At 36.7% G+C, this 20,974-nt stretch overlaps 1 protein-coding gene across 5 annotated transcripts in view; it reads right to left on the bottom strand.

The window, feature by feature from the left end:
• Positions 1–20,974, bottom strand: part of abcc9 (ATP-binding cassette, sub-family C (CFTR/MRP), member 9) — a 99,709-nt gene that overhangs the window by 40,093 nt on the left and 38,642 nt on the right. For 4 of the 5 annotated variants that reach the window (XR_003674200.1, XR_003674201.1, XM_028448628.1 and 1 more), the window contains exons 9-20: positions 20,106–20,297; positions 16,711–16,875; positions 14,249–14,404; positions 14,039–14,173; positions 13,802–13,964; positions 12,850–12,890; positions 12,632–12,774; positions 12,356–12,464; positions 10,648–10,755; positions 5,750–5,822; positions 3,683–3,788; positions 1,704–1,742 (exon numbers count right to left, since the gene is read on the bottom strand). Coding sequence is in view for 2 of the 5 variants with exons in the window: in XM_028448628.1 (XP_028304429.1) it covers positions 1,704–1,742; positions 3,683–3,788; positions 5,750–5,822; positions 10,648–10,755; positions 12,356–12,464; positions 12,632–12,774; positions 12,850–12,890; positions 13,802–13,964; positions 14,039–14,173; positions 14,249–14,404; positions 16,711–16,875; positions 20,106–20,297 (1,430 nt within the window). In the remaining 3 variants the exon portion in view is untranslated. The remainder of the gene's footprint in view (positions 1–1,703; positions 1,743–3,682; positions 3,789–5,749; positions 5,823–10,647; positions 10,756–12,355; positions 12,465–12,631; positions 12,775–12,849; positions 12,891–13,801; positions 13,965–14,038; positions 14,174–14,248; positions 14,405–16,710; positions 16,876–20,105; positions 20,298–20,974) is intronic. The other variant, XR_003674202.1, reaches the window with a different exon arrangement.

Raw genomic sequence — 20,974 nt, 5'->3', positions numbered from 1 at the left:
TGGACCAGCAGCTGGATGGACAGATGTGGACAGTACAGTCCTATGGTGTTCGTGCAGGAACAGTGTCAGAGTTTAAATGTCCCATGTCATGCTATTTTTCACCCATCTCTATTTGTTCTAAGAACTCTAAAAACATAGCATTTGAGGTTTATTTTCACAAACTCGCCTGTTTTCCAGAGTTTTAGCCTCTGAAAAGTCACTTTCTGACCAACTCTAAACAAACAGGCTGATTTGCGGCCTACTTGTGCATATTCATGAGTGGGCGTGTCTATAGACAGGACTTCCTCCTTCCCACACGGTGACGTAGGGCCAGAGGATGGCCCGCCCTCCTCCCACACACTCCTTAGCCAAACTCATGCTGCTTTATAAACATGAGACAGAGCGTGGGGGCGGGGCGTTTGCCGGTACATACATAGAGTGTAGAAAATACATACATAGCACTGCGCGAAGGAGGCTGAAATGCTCACCTTCGTGGGCATGTCTGTTTACATGTCAATCCCGGCAGAAAGTTTCCCGGAGGCGCGGCATCTCCAGCTTAGTGCCGCGTCAAATTCGTCATCAAAGTGGGAACGCGTCATCAAATTGGAGTGAGGTGTTTGGGCTCACCCTGCAGTAAGAAAGGAGCAAATCACCCTCTAACTAACGATTGAGGGAATCAATGAAAAAAACACTTTGGGCATGTTTATGAAGCCCTAATAGAACTTTTATGACGTTTAGAGCACAGAAAAGTTGATTTAGATTAACATGGGCCCTTTAAGGTAAGCCGGTCTGTGGCACTGCTTCAACAGTACGACCAGGATTTCAAACATTTCCTTACTCTCATACGATAGCTGATCGGGAACTGGTCATGAGGTGTCACGCTTCTCGTGACCCCATGTATACTACACCTTGTATACTACACGATGCACAACATGCGATTTAGTAGTGACTCGTCCCGATCCCAAAAATAGACGCACAAGTCAAAAATTGGCTCAAAATGGGCCAAAAATCACACAGTGCCTTTAGTGTGCCATTTCGAACATAGCCTATTTTTAGCCTTTTATGATGAGTTACGCTATTGGGCGAAGAAGACGCCAATCATCAAAAAACTGCATCAGTGCATGCTTGGGGGCAAACTCTGGTTCCGGATGTATCCCTCTTGATAAATGTAGGTTCATTACATTCTGGTGAGTTTCTACAAACATTTACAAACACTGGCTCCTCCTCACTGCCTCACTTTTTCATTCCACACCGCAGTCTACACTTAATGTGGTGGTTTGGATACTTCATGCTAGTTTGTTTTCAGAAGTCTAATGTAAACAACATTTTACCAGGTTTGCAGCTTAGTGGGAAGTCAATATGCACAGAAAGTGATTCACAAGTGCTTCGTACTTCACATTTTTACATGTTACCAGATGTTCCTGCCAACTGTCCACAAGTAGGTCGCTCTACCGTATAAGTCACTTTCTCAGTTATAAAAGCAAAAAGTTGCAACTTCCACCCCCAAAAATACGACATTACCTGAATTTATCCTCATTCATAAAACTACACTCTCATTAGGTATTAATTAGAAGAGGAACTTCTAAATAAAAACTCCTGACAGAATAGGAGAGAAGAAAAGAGAACAATCCTCAGTATTTTTCTCTAACAATGTATTATTTTGTAAAGGTTGTGATCGTGATGATTGATGATGGTTGAGGAAACAAAGGCAGAAGAAGAGGTACCTTATGTGGCTGTCATGGGTCACCTCACACTCAGGTGGCCTAATGCAGCAAGAAGGCAGGAGGTGAAGTCACACACAAAGTCAAGAACATTTAAGCAGGTAGATGTTAGTGTATAGAAGATCTTATAGGGAGAAATGCAAAATGCACCTAAAAATCACAGGATTAAAATTGTTTCTTAGTCACAACTCAACAATTGGCAGCAGAATTGACCTAAATTGTATAATTTTGCACTTTTTAGCTTCATTTAAATTGAATAAAACATCAACTTTAGCAAAGTTCTTGTTGAATTCAATGACATTCTGAGAAATGAAGTAACTCAAATGTTGGTTGCATAAAATAAATCTTTAGATTACATGCAGCAAGCACAGAGTCATAGCCAAGAATAAGCTGCACATGTGCAGGAAAGAAATGACTATTTCCACAACAATCATCGGAAAAAGTCTGAAATGTACAATGTGATATATGACTACAAAACCATTTAAGACAACACAATAAATCCCTGGTCACACAAATGATGTAAACTAGTGATCGACCAATTCATCGGCTGATTTTTGCCTGTTTTGCGCTGCTACATTTGCCGATCCACTTTCTAAACAGAGGCTGAGTGCAGAGCCCCTCCCCCCACTAGCAGAGCGTGAAAGAAGCTCTTCAACCCCAACAGCAGGTTTTAAACTTTCAAAGCATCTTTTAACTGTTTAACTTAGCGTTGTTCCCGCTAACGTCTGTGGGTTCACGTGTTGTTGTGTCGCTGTTGTAGTTAACGAGCAGCTGGCTGGAAGCTTGTGTGTGTGTGTGTTTCTCTTTCTCTCTCTCTCTGCTTCTCACTCAGCGCTGCGCTGAGAAGACATTTTTAACTTTGAGAAGCAGTTTACTACTTGTTTGAATATTTATTCCTGTTAATGTTGATGTAATTTAGAACAGAAACTTGAACAGTTTGTTGCTTAATGCACATCTAATGTCACGTTATTTTCCTCTGCTAATTTATGTTCTGGGGTTGTGTTGTAACGGACTATTATTCATGGTTTCTTTTTGTGTTTAATACAATAATTATATATCTTTATATCTAATAATCCTGTTAACAAAATATATCTTCAGTCAGGCCAACTTTTGTCACAACTATTTTCAGGACAAGGACAAACAGTTGTTTTTCATAATATTTCATAAGATGTCTCACTCTATTTTTTACTTGTTCTTGTTCTACATCCACTGTTTTTATTATTTGTTAAATATTTTTCTACTTCACCTTTGTTAATTTAAATAAATGTTCCTTTTTAAAAAAAATTTATGACGTAAATTGAGGGAGAAAAAGTAGCATTGACTCCAAATATCGGCTCAAGAAAATCGGCAGTCCGTATTGGTCATCGGTTAAGGCTGATGGAAAAAAAAAAATTGGTCTTGGCACTAAAAAACCCATATCGGTCGATCCCTAATGAAATCGTGTCTAAATTAAACACGTTTCTATGGCTAGGCTCATACATAGATTAGTCGTGATGACTTCATAAAGTAAGATTAATTAATTTCCTTCATCCAAAAACCTGAATCCATTCATCCAAATATTAGATTTAGACATTTATTGGTATGATTTTTTTTTGTTTTTGTGATTTGGTCAATATTGACTTATTTGAGGTTTAATAACCACCTGTTGGAGCACAGATCTTATTTGTCATTTGTTGTCGTGATAATAAACAGTTGCCTGTGGGGTTGGTGCTGAACAGTTTCAGGCTTCCCCTCTTAAAAAAACAAAAAAACCAACATTGAGCAGGTTAGTTGCAGCAAAGCCTTGCAGAAATAAAGCATGAATTTGACAGGAAAATAAAAGCTCAACTGTGCTTTTATGAAGGAGCGTATTTATATTAAATTAAGATACTGCAACAACTTCAAAAGTGTTATTCCCTGCATTAAAATGACATCTTCCAATCATTTAATTTGTATATTATTCTGTAGCTTTGGGGGTGGACACAACAGAAAAAGCCTCTTACTTGCTCCAGTTGACTCTTCCTTCCACTGCCTGCATCTCACCCAGCATCGCCAGCAACAGCGATGACTTCCCACAGCCCACCTGACCTACGATCATGGTCAGCTGACCTGTGGGGAAACGTGGAGTTAGACTCACGCTACCATCACATCGTCAATGGCACTGCTTTAGTTGTCTGTGCAACTTTAACAGCACAGACAGGTGAATGCCGTTCTTTGGAAAGCCATACATTTTCACTCTTCTCTTTGTTTATTTATTCTATTTAAAAGTATTTGCACTGACTGAAGGGATTTTGTAATTTTGTTGTAGTTGTTGTAATGACAAATAAAGTTATATTCTATTCTATTTAGCTTTAAACCAGTGTTTTTTTAACCTTGGGGTCATGACCCAAATGTGGGGTCGCCTGAAATTAAAATGGTATCGCCTGAAATGTCTAGTAATTGATTAAAAATATACTGATTGAATTGTTATTATTGTTTAATTATTATTCTTTACCACACACAATCTCAAATAGATTTATTCTATGCTTTCACTTTCTCAAATATCATTCTACTTCAAATAAAACTAAGTTTAAAAAATAAAAAAATATCGTGTCACTTTGTGCACTAATAACAAATATGTATTGAAAAAACTTGATTAAAAAATAAATAAATAACTTCAGAAACAACTCTGGGGTTGTGAAATTTGTGATGTAAAAATGGGGTCACGACCTGAAAAAGTTTGGGAACCACTGCTTTAAGCTAAAATATAAGGTTGAGCGTTCAGTGTAGTGGAAGTCAAATGCTATAAATGCTTCAGGGCAAAAAAAACTTAATTAATTTTCAAGTTAAGCTAATTTAGAAACCAGTAAAATATCATATTACAAATTACTGAGCCGAGCTCATCGCCCGCAGGGACTTCTTTTTTTAATTTTTTATTTTTTTAACACGGCTGTTCAATTTCTGCCTGCAGGCATTTTCATTTTAAATGTAAACTGTTACTTTATTCATCACTAATCATTGCCTATCATTCCATGCTCTAGTCTATCCAAATGGATCTACATTTTAAAAGTCCCTGTACAGAAGGATGAAAACACACTGAACGCCAATAACCCGACCAACAAATCCTGTTTATTATAGTAGCAGCATGACGGGATCCAAATATATGTGTGTGTGTGTGTGCGTGACTTCCTCTTCTGAAACTAAAACTTGTTTTAACACTTTCACCTGATATAAAATGTTTCATTTACAGGGAATATAATAAAAGGTAGAAAATTTGCTTTTAATCAACTCATTAAAAAAAGATTATAACTATTCTCATATTTCTTGATTGAAGTTGAACCATTGGGAGGAAAACAAACTGTTATCATTGTAAAAAATAAAAAAAAAAATAAAAAAAAAACAACAAAATGTTAAAAATCAAATAAATAAATTAAAAAAAAAATAATAAAAATGGAAAAAACGTAAAAAGAAATATAAAAACAAAAATAGGACAAGATGCACAAAAAATAAAATACGAAATAGGACAAAATGTACAAAAAATAAGGACAAAATGTACAAAAAATAAAATGCAAAAATAAGACAAAATGTACAAAAGAAATCATAAAAAGAATAGAACAAAATGTACAAAAAATAAAAAAAATTAAATAAGACAAAATGTATAAAAAATAGGACAAAAAATAACACAAAATGTAAAAAGAACTAATAAAAAAATAGGACAAAATGTACAAAAAATAAAATACAAAGATAAGACAAAATGTTCAAAAAAAATCATAAAAAAAAGAACAAAATGTACAAAAAACAAATAAAAAATAGGACAAAATGTAAAAAGAACTAATAAAAAATAGGACAAAATGTAAAAAGAACTAATAAAAAATAGGACAAAATGTACAAAAAATAAATAAAAAATAAGACAAAATGTAAAAAGAACTAATAAAAAATAGGACAAAATGTACAAGAAATTAAATAAAAATTGGACAAAATGTAAAAAACAATAAAATAAATAGAAAATAAAATAAAGCATGTAGAAACTATAAAAATGTGTGCGTTGGGTTTCTTTGTGGTTGTGATGTAGATGTGTGTGTGACTCCTACCTGTGGGGATACGGATGTTGATGTCTGAAAGGGTCAAGAGGTTGTTTCCCCACGTAAAGGATCCATTGGTCACCTAAACAAAAGCAGAACAATAAAGAGAAATAAACAAAGGATGTGATGGTTTTTCTCAGGCAGAATGTTAACGACGCAGCTGGACAACGTGCACTTTTCTGAAGCACGTGACCCACTCTGTGCTCTGACCAGTGCGTTCACTGCTGCGATGATTAAATATACAAGAGGTAGAGCAGGGATAGCATTGCTTTTAAGCTTCTAAAGGACAAATAAAACATGGTTACACAACAGACCAGACGCTGTCACTGTGCGTCATTGGACGGACTGAAGACCAACCATGGACTTGACCTGCATTCACCTCACTGTTAAACTGGCCACAAGTCATTGGGGTTAAGTACAGTACAAATACCGTGGTGTGGACTCGAGTTACATGACTCAAGTCACAAATTTGATGACTCGACAAAGTAACGAAGGACTTGCAACTTGACTTAGACTTGAAAACAAATGACTCGTGACTTAACTTGGACTTTAGTCTGTAGACTTGATAAGACAAAAAATGTTAATTAGCAAATAATTCTGCTCAAACTTCTGCAGGATGGCACTCTGCCATCCGACTTTGATTAACAGGTCCAGGTGTGACCAGATATGCGCACACTAGCAGGGAGAATTATTCCAAGAGTGATATCCTTAGGATTTTAAGGGCCCATGTTAAGCTAAATAGACTTTTCTGTGATTTAAACATCATAAAGTGCTATTAGGGCTTCATAAACATGCCCAAAGTGTTTATTTCATTGATTCCCTCAATCATTAGTTAGAGGGTGATTTGCTCCTTTCTTACTGCAGGATGAGCCCAAACATCTCACTCCAATTTGATGATGCGTTCCCACTTTGATGACGAATTTGACACAGCACTGAGCTGGAGAAGCCGCGCCTCCAGAAAGCTCTCCACAGTGATTGACGTGTGATCAGACACGCCCACAACGGTGAGCATGTCAGCGTCCTTCGCGCAGTGCTATGTATGTATTTTCTACAGTCTCTGTTCGTACCAGTACGTACCCCGCCCCCACACTCTGTCTCGTGTTTATAAATCAGCATGAGCTCGGCTACGGAGTGGGTGGGAGGAGGCGGGCCGTCCTCTGGCCCTACATCACTATGCGGGGAGGAGGAAGTCAGTGTCCCATCTATAGACACGCCCACTCATGAATATGCATAAGTAGGACTCAAATCAGCCTGTTTGTGTAGAGTTGCTCAGAAAGTGAGCTGCAATAGCTGTGGAACATTATGTACTATTGACTTGTTCAAACTTAAATTAAAGTTAAGGACTTTAGTGACATGACTTGAGACTCTAGAAGCAGTGACTTGTTCCCAACTCTGCCATAGTGGTATCAGAACCAGACACCTAAACCATCAAAACTGGTTCAGCATCTCTGCACACACTGGTATTTTTGAGTTCACATTGTGGGCGACCGTGGATCAGTGGTAGAGTGTGTCATCCAATAACCGAAGGGTTGGGGGTTCGAATCCTGCTCTATCCAAGTCACTGTCATTGTGTCCTTGGGCAAGGCACTTTACCCACATTGCCTTGTATGAATGGTTATGAATTGTGCATGAATGTTGGTGGTGGTGGTCAGAGAAGCCATAGGTGCAAAATGGCGGCCACGCTTCAGTCAGTCTGCCCCAGGGCAGCTGTGGCTACATTGTAGCTTACCACCACTGATGTGAGTGATTGGTATAAACAAAAAAGCGCTACATAAATCCAAGCCATTATCATTAATTGGGTTTTAGGTGGAAAATGTGAAAACTAAACTTGTTTATAGCCGAGTTTGCATTTCCACGTATAAGTAAGTAAGTAATGTCTATTTGTATAGCACCTTTCACAGACAGAGAAGTCACAAGGTGCTTCACAGAATTACAATAAAAATATAAAGTACATTTACATGTATAACTGATATATACAGTATGTAAGGCACCAACAATATCCATGCTATAAATGACAGACATCGGTGCTAATTTTGTCACCAATGGAATTTAGAGCAATTTTGTGGGAATATTTGTGATAAATTGTGGGAATTTAGAAGAATTACGATTAGATTGCATAAAAATAATAATACTGCACTAACTTCTGCTCACACATTCTTGCTTGCTTATTGAAACTAAAAAAACAATCCCCTCTCAAAGAACATCGGCATAAAAAAATTTATCATAAAATTAAAAAAAAGTAAAGCTTACAGCACTGATTTATATACTGGTTCTTCAAAAACAGAGAAGAGATAAAAACTGGAGCTTATATAAATCCAAAATCCAAACATGAACAGAATGATTCAAAATCCCACATAGCTGACAATTTTTTTAAAAAATGAGTGCAAGCAGGATGTGGAATAAATAGATAAGCATGAACAGATTGTATCAATGAGCACAGAAAGAGGAATGGAAACGGACGTGGAAAAGAGACCTAGTCCCACCAATAGTTGGACGCTCATGACTATTTAAATAAAGTGCAACAAAACCAAAACAATAGAAGAAAACATAATGTGGAGAGCAACCATTACTCCTTTTATATTTTGAAAGAATCAGGCCCTTACATTTGATTAAAAACTCATCATAAACACACTTTTGCACACATTGTGTACTTTTGGAGTCTGTTTTTGTCGTTTTGTCTATTATTGTCATTTTATGTTTATTTGTATATTTTTCTTGGTATTTTGTGTGTTTTTATAAACTTTCGGTGTGCTTTTGTTTGTGTTTGTGCATTTCTATTATGATTTTGTGTATTTTTTGTAAATTTGGGGTGGTTTTTTAGGCATTTTGAGTGTTATCCTGTTGTTTTGTGTATTGAGTATTTTTGCTGTTGTGTTGGGAATTTTTCTGAAAATTTAAGTATTTTTTTTGTCATTTTTTATGTTATTTGTGAGTTTTTAGGTTCATTTTTTTGTCATTTTGTCTAATATTGTCATTTTATGTTTAAAAAAACAAAAAAAAAAATGTCCACACTGATCTTACGTTAAAAATTTTTTTTTTAAACTAATATATCTTAATAATTGTAAGATTCAAACTGTTTTTAACTGATAAGAACAGTATTAGAGCGTTGTGTGTGGACAGTAAATTCAGAAGCGAAAGGACAGGAAGCTGAAGCTTCACTAACGGTCTGAGAAATGAGTCCATTACGAGGACTTTGAGGAACAACCAGTTCTCATGTGAACTCTGGATTTCCTGAGGAGTGGAGCAGTGAGTGCATGTACGACCGCAGTCAGTCTACACACGAATGAGCTCCAAACTTACAGAGGACACATGGATGTGAAACAGCTGTTAATGCAGTCAGAGGAGGATGATAGCGACGGGCGCTTATGTTTACGTGTGAATGACCTCGTCGCGTTCTCACAATCAAATGCTTTGTAAATATCGTCAAATAATATATATATATATATATATATATTATTTTTTTTTCTTTATTTGTATTTTCTTTTTTATCCTTTTTTATTATTCTTTTTTCCTTTTTTTTCTCATAAGATAAAGACTTAAATCAGTGGGCGTGCACTGTAGCTGTTTCCACTCAACGTTCTTGAAGCCAAAATACGACACTTAGGGGTGCATCCGTCTTGCAATTTTGAAACCAGAGTCTGCGCAGTAGGGTCTGGTGGGAGGAGCCCTGGTAACAAGCCCCACCCATTTAGCGTACTGCCCTGATAACTTACGCAGCCCAGCTCCGCCAAGAACATAAGTATCTTTCCCGCTGGAAATTCTACCAGCGGCTTAGAACAGTTGACCGGAGAACATCTCATTTCGACGGCTTAAAAAAGATGAAAAAACTGAACAAAAAAGTTAAATGGCGTCACAGCTTTCCTTCACGACGTAACTGCTATTCACAAAGAGAGCTACGCAAGATCCGCGGCTGTCAATCATCGTCATATATGACGTCAAATCCCATTTTTCAACTTCAAATAACTTATTTAGAACAAACTTCACAGAAAAATGAGCACTTGAACACAATGTAGGGTGACAATAATAATGATCACAGCAGTTTAAGTATTTCAACTTTACAGTTTGACCCACATCCCATCTGTTATCATTGAGGAGGCGGGGTTTATGACCTATGCTGCAGCCAGTGAGCAGGGGGAGCGCTAAACATAAAAGCTTCACTCCACCGGGGAGTTTGTCCCGTCCATTCTTTTTACAGTCTGTGATTTAAAAACAGAATAATAATTGAACATTTTCCCTTTTAATTGTTAATGACCTTGGATTTTAAAAATCAGGATACAAAATGACTTCACATCAAACATTTTTCATTTCTGTTGAAGAAGAGATACCTGCAAAATATCATATAAAATAAATAATAAATAAATATATAATAATATTATATGATGCATTTAATTTGCACTTTACAATCATAATCTCAAAGGAATGAATGATGAGGTACGTTTGAGATGACAACAACATAATATAAAATCAAATTGTGTCAAATATTTTTGACACTACTCACTGATTAATTTTCAGAATAAAATCGAATAAAAAAGCCAAATATTGTTAAGGTTCATTTTTAAATGTATTGATAATTGTTTTTTGGTTGTTTTTTTTACTCTTTTTGAGTGAAATTCATAATTACAATTGAACATTTTCCCTATTAAGACTTAAAAATAAGGATGCAAAATGACTTCACCCTAAACAATTTTTCATTGCTGTTGAGTAATTTTTAGAATAAAATACTGTATAATTCAATTTCAAAATAAAAGCCAAATATTATTCAGGTTCCTTTTTTTAAAAAAAATATCCCTCAGTGATCCTACAGCAAAGCCACAGCTGCTCTAAACCCTGCTGGGGTCTTTAAGTTGTTTTTCTAACCCCGCCCTCACAGAGAAGTGATTTTCCAACATGTGAACTTTGACCCCGACCTTCACAGCCACATCCTCCGTCTCTGTGGGTCTCATCTGTCGCTTGGTCGGCTGCTCGTAGTTGTCCATCTGGTAGCGCAGGGGTTGCTTCCTGTTGATGACTTTGGTCTTCAGAGGATATCACAAGATAAAAACGAGAGATTTTTAGTTAACATCCGTTAATAAACATCAGACTTTCCTCCATCCGGTTAAACTCTATGGGAAGAAGATTCTGCATTGATGGTTTCAATCCCACTGTGACCACATAATGGTTTCCATCATTAAAAAGAGACACATTTTTGAAATTATATTGAGGATTTACTGATCTCAGAGAGCAATTTTACTTTGTTATTTGCTACTTAATTATTTTGTTTCCAACTCCACCGATTTGCACCGGTTTATATAGGTCACTTTCAAAGAAATGTAATATTTTCTTTAAAAAATACACATATATTTTCCAGTAATGCAGCATTGCAATAGTTCAAGTATGAAAACCAGCTGTTTTCACCCACAAAGAAAAAAAATATTTATCTATTTTAACAAAATCTATCAAAAAAAAAATGCAGAAATTGACATGTGGTTCTTATGGGTGCATTTAATTTGTTTTTATCATTAGCCTCATAGTCATATGTTAAGGTTTTTGCAGGATACAACTGACTGTCCCACATGTGTCAAACTCAAGGGCCGGGGGACAAATCCGGCCCTTTAGAGAATCCAATTTAGTTCCCAGGAGAAAACATGAATTATTGTGTAAATTACCAAATAATCATTTTAGGGGCTTGCAGTTTTCCTTTGTTTACATGAATGTAGTCATTTTTAATTGCAAATTGTGGAAATAATTCTAAATTTTTCCTCAATTCTTGACATTTCTCAAATTCCTCTAAATTGCACAAAAATAGGCCAGAAGGTCCGGCAGGGACAGATATTACTAATTACTACAAGAAGACAGTCATCAACATCCCCCGCCAGATTGGTTGTCTTTATAACTCACAACCTTTTCCTAAATGTCCTGAATCTAAGAACTTAGATGTATACATGAGGAAATATCATCACATCAGAATATACAATTACTAACTATCCTAAACGGTTTCTAAGAAAAGCTGTCCCCTTTGAAAATACCTTGAACAGAGTAAAGAAAAATGGAACAAGGGCAATAACTCTGGAAAAAATAATTGCGCACTTCTCATTTTCAAACTCCATCAAGGTATTGATATCCGGAAGCCACACACTGATTTTGATTATCCTTTTCTGAGAAAAGCTGTCCCCTTTAACTCTGACAGATGGACTCACGGACGGACGGAGCTCAGACCTATATCCCCCTTCCACACTTTGATAAGTGTGTAATGACAAAGTAAATTATCTTAACTCATTTAGAATTCAATTACTGTTACAACCGCAACAGATCTTTCCCAATTACAATTATAATTATGTCACAATTGTAATTATCTATCAATCACAATTATAATTGACCCCATCTCTCTGTATTATAGAGCAGACATGGCCACATTCTTTGCAGCTTTGCAACAAACATAATTTATTTTCGAAAGCAGATAAAACTACAAATATACATAAAACGTTCCTGTTTTAATTCTTAATTTGCTCTTAATTCTAAACACTGACATTCATCTTGATAATGTGGCCCTTGGATCACCCAATCACGTTTTTGTGGCCCCTGCTGTGATAGAAGTATCCCCTTTCTGATTACTGGTTTGGTATCAGTAATACTCACCATTCCCAGCTGCTTTTTTCCAGATTCAAAAGAAACCGATATGTCACCGTTTCTCCAGCTGTCGTCTCCAATTTCGTCACTTTGAAGAAACTCACCAAGCTTTTGAACACTGTGACACACACATACACGTAGCTAATGTCAATGAAAGCTGAAGCTGAGAGGACCAACACACCATGAAGGGTAGAGTTTCACATGACAGCCTTTTGGTTTCTCGTCGGTTCTTCTTTCAGTGGAAGATGATCCACTCTGATTGGGTGTTTTCTGGTTCTCGCTCACCTGATCAAAGCCTTCACAGCAAATCTGACCACAGTGGAGAGCAGGAAGAGAGGAGTGACCAGGATGTGGAACAAGGCCAGGGCGGCGAAGGCCTCCGAGGGCGTCGGGCCGGTTTCATTGATGATGTAATGTATCGCAAACGTCTGAGGGAGGACGAGTGGAATCATGGGTAACTGATGATGCAAGAAAGAAATACTGAACACTTTTAAATGTCTTACCATCAGAACGGCAGCAATGGGGATCGCTGCGTTCATAAAGACTGCAAAAAGAAAACAAGTTTCAGTGCAAAGCTACACCAGAAGACACTTTATGCTACTACGGTACATTTTAGAACATCCTCAGGACTCATGTCAAATAAAAGGTTTCAAAATAAAAGTCATCTTCCAGTTGAAAAGGGGACAGAGCCTCTTCTTTCCAGGCTCCAAGACTCTGGAAAGATCTGCTCGAGGAGATCAGGTCTGCTGACTCTGTGACAATATTCACTTTTTAAAACATATTTTTTTATCGGAGAGCCTTCCTTGATTTTAAACAACTTCTAAACTGTTTTTAAGTTGCTGTTTTAATCTCTGGCCAAGACCCTTTATCTTTTATTTTCTAATGTACAATACAGCTGCTTTTTGAAAGCAGCTCTATTGTACATTAGATATTATTATATTTATTATCAGAATCAATGCCCTCAGGCCATAAAACACGACATGACATTTTATTTTGAAAGAATCGGAAGAACACATGACGAATTAAGTTGGAAAGCTGTTCTTTCCTTTTATTTCAAAAAGTTAAGGTGTATCAACGTATTGGTTGAATAATAAATACATAGTTAAATGGAACGTTGATATATCTTAACCTTTTAAAAAATAAATAGAAATAACAGCTGAAAACTTACCCTCATATCCGAAGCAGCACATATTTTTGTCATGTGAAAAGTTCCAGTTTCTTCAAAATACAACGTCATGTCGTGTTTTATGACCCAAGACGGTTTTATTTGAGGCTTTTTTTTGTCTGATGACTTTTATTTTGAAGCCTGACAGCGTTTGGTTGGACAAATATGTCAGGTTTTTCTGAGACTGATGATGTCCAGTACATGGTACGCAACAGTATCAAGTCAAGGAGGAAAACGCAGTATTTAAGCTCAGTCTGGAGTTTCCTGATGAAAGAACTCTGAATCCTTACTGGACATAGACGTGTAGAAGGCGAAGGTCTTGAGGCTGGTGAGTTCTTTGCCTCTGGTCTCCTCCACGCTGTCACAGAAGATGTTCTCCCATGAGTAGAGCTTCAGCAGCTTGATGCCCTTCAGGATCTCTGAGGTCTTCTTCAGGCGATCGGTGGAATGTTCCTGAATGAAAACAAAATCGTCGTCACGAAGTTACCGACGTTTTTTAAACCTGATTTATCGTAAAGTCTTCCTACGAGCGTGCTCTTCTGAGTGTCGGCCAGCTTGGTAGCGATGAGGTACTGAACAGGAGCCAGGAGGACTATGACTGATGCTCCAACCAGGGCACTCCATCCCAGTAAGTAGTAGAGCAGAATCAATCCCATCACGATCTGAAGAGGAAGACAACCACAACTGTAACAAACTGAAATTATGATTCAACGTTAAAGCTTGTAGCGTTTAAACACCTGCACAGGCATGGCCCACAGGTTGGGGCACAGGAACAGGAACCACATCAGCTGATTGGTCTCAATCGCCACCAGGTTATTGATCTGTCCCAGAGTCATTTCCCCCATGGACATGTTGGAGGTGGACAGGCGCAGGATTTTGTTGTAAATCATGGCCTGGAGGACAAATGAGTTCAAACATGTACCTATTAGACACATTTAGTGGTCTCTTAAATGTACAATGTAAATCTTGATATTTTTAACTGAAGAAAGTCTCACTGGAAAGACAATTCTGGGTTAAATTTGCTGAAGCAAAATGTCACACAGGCCCATTTATAAACAAACAGCTGCACAATATGTGCCACCTTTGGTTTATTCTCCAATACGGGACAGCATGTGTGAGTGAGTTCTATAGTGTGGATTGTTTAGGGGAGGGTCTGCATTAAGACGCACTCAGAAAACAATCGAGCTGTGCTTTTCATGCTGTTCTGAGAAGTAGTAAAAACAGTGACCCCTGAAATGAGTATTTTAAAGGTGCAGTCTGCAACTCTTATAAAAGTGACTTTTTGTCATATTTACTAAAGCTACTATGTAAGGACAGCTTTACATCAAATTAGTAGTTTGTGTGAAAAAAAAACAGACTCATTGAGTCCCTCCTGCTGCTCCTGTAGCCTTTAGCAGATTGCCAGAATGCACCGCGACCGAGAAAAATGAACCAATCAGAGCCAGGATTGTGTTTGATGGACTATCTGACAGCTGCTGCTCACAGGCCCCGCCCCTTTCCCGGGCTGGAGCGCCGTCTTTTTTACAGTGTACGGTCTGGAGGAGTAGAAAATGGAATTGGTGACTTTTCTGCTTGAAAGGAATTTACTGCTGCTTGATGAACATTGTTTGATTTGTAATTGTTACACTAGAACTCTGTAGTGCATGTGTTGTTCATGTGACACTGTGTTGTTGCTGCTGCTGAGGTGTGTGCATATAGAGAGAGAGAAGTGTTGCAGTAATATGCTTTTAACAGTGCATGTTATATAACTGTGATGTTGCTGTTGAGCTAATGTTAGCTTGTTAGCTCCTCTGAGGGAGGGACTTTGGAAAGTTTGGAGGCAGGGCAAGAGAGCAGTGGGGAGGGAGGCGGAGAGAGGGATCTGAGAGTTGCAGACTGCACCTTTAATACAAAATAAGCTATAAAACGTAATTTAATAACTTTTTTAAAACCGTAATTTACCATTATAGGGGATATTGTACTTTTCTATATCGCCAAAATAGAAAACTCAATATATCTTGAATCTTGATACATTGCCCAGGCCTAATATATAGCCTATATATATATATATATATACAGACAGTATATATATATATATATATATATATATATAAAAACATACTTTAAGATACTCCTAATTACTTTAGTAATATATTTTTGACATAATCCGGTCTTAAGGATAATACATATTGTATTGTACCCATTATTTTGAATGTTGTAAAAACAGATCCATTTTGAGTGTTAGTACAAAGATAATCGATAATAATCGATGTAATCGATAATCGATGTAATCGATAATCGATAATAATCGATGTAATCGATAATCGATTATCAAATGTATCGACATCGATTCGTCATGTTGCACTACGATGTCGCGAAACTGTGACGTCACTGTCATGGAGACGGCGCGAAGCAAGAGAAGGAGAGGAGAATAAGAGCAAAGGGCGATGGCGGAAGCAGAGAAAAAGAATAAAAACAAAGTGTCAAAAGTGTGGGAGCACTTTACGTTAAACGATAAAAAGACGCAGGTAAATTGCAACATTTGCAAGTCGGACCTGGTATGGCACGGGAGTACGACCGCAATGCAGCACCTGAGACGTTGGCATGTCGGAGTGGAAAGCGGAAAGGAGAGCTCAGTGCCCGAGCAAGTGACAAAACTTTGTTAGGTTTTAAGTGTGAAATGTGGTTCCAGCTGCACCAAAGTGCGCTGGAGGAGGCTTGGCAGGCAGAACCTTCACCTGTAAATGATAACGTTATAAAACAAGTCCTGGTAATAGTTTTTGATTTGGATTTAATGTTTGTTGTTATTTCTCTAAAATCTCAGGTCCCTTTAAGCAAATAAATACCTATTTTTTATGCACTTCTTTAAAACATTTTTTAAATTATTTATGATTTGATATCTCATCAGCTCTGGGACATTTCAATTGTCAACATGTTGTGCACTTTTTGTACTGTTGTCTTTTTTAACTGTGATGTTAAATAAAGAGATGGAAGGAAAAATATTCCCCGTTAATCGATTAATCGGATTATAAAAAAGTTAGATTAATCGATTACTAAAATAATCGTTTGTTGCAGCCCTACTTCTTAGTCAAAGCTATTTTGTCAGGCAGTGTGAGTACACCCTACTTCACCATACTACATTAAGTATTTATGAATTCATTTTATTTCTGATGAAAAAATGCCAAAGTGCACAGTTGAATATTCTTATTCTCACACTGACCAGCAAAGCTCCGCGCAGGTTGATGCCCGTTTCTATGGTAACGTAGTAGGAGGCCTGCAGGAAGGTTCGTTGGAGGACGAGAGCCAAGAAGAGGAGAATGGCCAGAACAGAACTGTTCCTCAGCAGCTCAGTGGAGGACATGAAGTAAACGCCCAGGTAGGTTTCCTACAATCACAGAAGAACATTATCACAATCATCACAGGAAACAAGGAAACACAGACAAAATACACATAGAAATTGATTTTTCTATTAGCAATTACCAAGTATTAAACTTCCTTTTTTGGACAAAAAACCCCCCAAAAAGTTCAGGTTTAAACTATTTCTAAGGAAAGTTGATTAAATTACTTAACTTCTGAAAATAACATTGTATGTGATGACACTTCATATTTTATTCCAGTAAGCCTCAGAATATGAATAAATTAATGAATGAATACTTTTATTTTGGTTAATAATGTGCACAATTTATACAATTTAAATACAATTTGTATTGAAAATTTTTTTAGGAATAGGCGAGAAGCAAAAGATTATTTTCAGCCTAATCTTTTCCCCCTGCACACTTTTTATTAATAACTTTATTTAACTGCTGAACCCCAGCATTCTTGTATACACACATATACTGTATATACAGTATAACATCATCAAACACATCTACTATATCAACTTGATTTTCATGAATCATTTTATACTACTTATACTATTTTTTTTAGCTTTGTAAAAGAAGCAAACAATTTAAATTAATCACTGAAACTGTAACATCATTTTACGCCCACAACAGAAATACATCTAGACTTCACATTTATCTGCACTTTTTCCTTTTCAAAATTATGAATACCTCTTAAAATATATTTACTCTCTATTACATTTTTTTTTTTCCTTTTTATTTATTCAGAACAGTTTTCATTCAAAGCAGAACAGTGAGATCTACTGCACATAAGACAAGGATAGATACAGAGTAATTAAATAAGAATAATTGGGGAAAAAAATCATAAATACAAGCAAAAACTATTAAAAAAAATAACAAAAATAAACTCCCAAATTTTCCTATCTTCAATTGTAGTCTTGCTGTAATGTTTTCCATGATGCATAAGTTTACGATTCCGTGTCTCTATTGTGCTACACTGGGGGATTCATCCAAGAAGCTGTGATTGTCTTTTGTGCGACTAAGAGCATCACTCTCGGCAAGTAGTTGCAATTTTTTATCAAACAAATTCTCCGGTAGAATGCCTAACACACAAAGAGCTGGAACACCTACTAGTTTCACTACTCTTTTTCCATAGCTCTCCAGAACTCTATCCCAAAATATGAGTAAAACCCCCACCACTCCACAGTTACTCCAACATCGATTAGAATATTTTTCCGTGATAGCTGGAGTAAGACAAAAGCACATCTTAACCTTCCAATCAAACTCCCTCCATGATGGACTATTTGTTCGTTTATGACCTGAAACAAAAGTGTCCTCCTAATCCTCATTCGTTTTTATGTTTGCTTCAAGTTCCCATTTTTCTTTGACGTCACTATTGTTTCCGGTTAATTCTTTTTGTAGTGCTTTATAAATCTTGGAAATCAGCCACTTTTTTCATGTATCCTCTGTATACGACATGAATAATTCCTCTACATTAGTTGGTTCTTTACATATTTTTTCCCACTCCTTATGTTTCTGGAGATAATGTCTTAATTGCAAATATTTGTAAAAGTCACTGTTTGGTAAATTGAATTCCTGTTTGAGTTGTTCAAATTATTTTAAGATTTGACCCTTAAAGACTTGTGCAATGAATATTAATCCCTTACTTGTCAAAATGTGGATTTTTTTACTCTCTCTTACTTTAAAGAAGTCTTGAATAAACTGTAAAGTTCTGCCGCTGGTGTATAAATCTGTGAAGCTGCTTTTGGTTGTTATGCTGCAAAGAAGTGGAACAAACTGCTATAATAGAATTGAGATCACGCAGCGTCCAGTAGGAACATTTTTAAATCCAAGTTTATTTATTTATTCTTTTTGTTTCTTTTCTGATTTTGGACTCCCCCCCCCCCACCCCCCATTTATTTATTTATTCATTTTTTCCATCTTATTTATTTGTTTTGATCTTTTTTCTTTTTTTTCTTTCATTTTTTAAATCCAAGTTAAATGAACTCCTCTTCTCTATTGTTTATGACAGATATTTCATCTTGAAACTTTAATTGTTCATTTTAAACTCATTTCATCCCACCTTAGAGTTGTAGAGTTGAACTTTTAATCATGTAAAGCACTTGTATAAGTTACACCATGTTTATCAAATGCACTGTAGAAATAACTTTGCCTTGCCAATGCCTCTTCTCTTTCTGTTCATGGAGACCTTTAGGAACATCTCCAGAACTTTAAGTGGCAAATAAACCAGATCATAAAAGTCAGCTACAATAATCTTTAAATCCAGTTTGAATTCATCAGAAAATCATTGTCCAGGTACGATGAGTCAGGCACATGGTATTTTTAACTTTAACTTTGAATCATATTTCATTCCACTTTAAGCACCTACTAGTAATGATTTGTTCCGTAGTTAATCCTGGATGAAGACACACAGTACTAGAAAGCTCAATGTGATGTTCTGCAGTCCCATTCTTACATTAACCTCAGAGTGTGAGCTGAGTGGCAGAATTTTCCACGTCAGTGTGAAATGCAGCTCAGTCCTGGTCTGTGTCTGTGACGTCTACCAAACGTGACAACAGCTCACGCTCAACACCAACTGGAACAGTGTCCACTGCTGTCCCTACTATCTCTGACATAACAATGACCTTTGAAGGCATTTGGAAAGAATATGCTGATTGATTTGAAGATGATGGATGTATATTAATGTATTTTGAAGGAAAAACACCCCATAATTAGAGAAAATGTAGAAAATGACAAATTTGGTCATAATAAATATTATATTTTCAAAAATAAATGCTTTTCTGATGCAATGGTTTTTATATTTTTTATGTTACTAGTGAAAAACTAATAAACAATAAATGATTATAAGACACAGAAGCTAGCAAGCTACAATGAGCTCACGTAAAGAATTTCTAATATCCGCGAGGGGTGAAATAACCCAAAGTTTGGGTCAAAAATGAAAATGAAGAAGTTACATTAAAAAAATGGAAGAAAAAAAGCGCAGTGCACGCAAAACAAATCGCACAAAAAAAATTTTAAAAATTAAAAAATCGACACATACCCCCTCACTAAATTGGCCATATCTGAAAAAGTGTTCATCCAATCAAACAAAAAATGTGCAGTGTGCCTATTGATTAAATAAGGAATAATTGGTACAAAGTTCTGATTTTTTTGAGTGCTTGGACCATTTGTTGAAATGACATGGAATGACTTTTTCCTGATTTAGCTATTGTACGTTAAGCTAAAAACCATCAAATTACGGTAATACTCCCACCTTCATCTTATCCTCTTGTGAAACTTTATCTTTCACATTCAGATACTTGACAATGCCAAAGATGCAGAGTGGCCCAGCGAAGCCCAGCAGGTCTGCCAGGTAGCGGAAGGTACTGCTGAGCAGGATCGGACGACCGAACGCGCGGTACATTGAGCGCCAGATAGACGGTGCTTGGTCCGGGTTTTCAGCTGTCTGTGAGGAAACAAAGGATTTAAAAAAGAATGCAGTGTGTGCCTTTTAACTGCAGAATGCAACTCTCTGTCAAAGTATTTCATCAGGATCAGGGGTGGACTGGCCATCTGGCATTCTGGGCATCGTCCCGGTGGTCCGCCGAACCGCAGTGGGCCAGTCCAGGGGGCAGACTCCACATCGGAAGCCAATGGTGATAAAGTCCACCACCGGCAATGAGTAAAGTGTAAGTTCAGTGACAAAAAATGAACAGCTGAGATAAAATAGTCCAAAAGTACTAAAAACATGGCAAGAAAAGAGTGAAAAGTGACTAAAATGGACCAAAAGCAGCCAAGAGTGGCAAAAAATGGGCAGAAAAGAGGAAACAGGTAGTATGTAATGGAAAAAAAGTAGCTTAATTGAACAAAATGTGCCAAATAATAGTGAAAAAGGACGAAAATGTGGAACAAAAAGAGGCAAAATGTAGGGAAAAAGGAAACAATATTAATTGGAAAGGAAAGGTTTTTATTGGGCCAAAGGTAGCTTATTTGGATGAAAAGTGGCAAAAATAGTAAAGAAAAGACAAAAAATTTACTAAAGTGTCAAAAAGAACTTGCCAAAATTGGACAATGGATATTTATTGGCAAAAGGAAGTTAAAATCTAGGGGGAAACGTGTCAAAAATGCTCAAAAGGGGCAAAA

The sequence above is a fragment of the Gouania willdenowi genome, chromosome 6, assembly GCF_900634775.1.
Source record: "Gouania willdenowi chromosome 6, fGouWil2.1, whole genome shotgun sequence".
Taxonomy (NCBI): domain Eukaryota; kingdom Metazoa; phylum Chordata; class Actinopteri; order Blenniiformes; family Gobiesocidae; genus Gouania; species Gouania willdenowi.
Note: the sequence above shows the minus strand (reverse complement) of the source record. Positions and strands in the feature narration are given on the sequence as shown.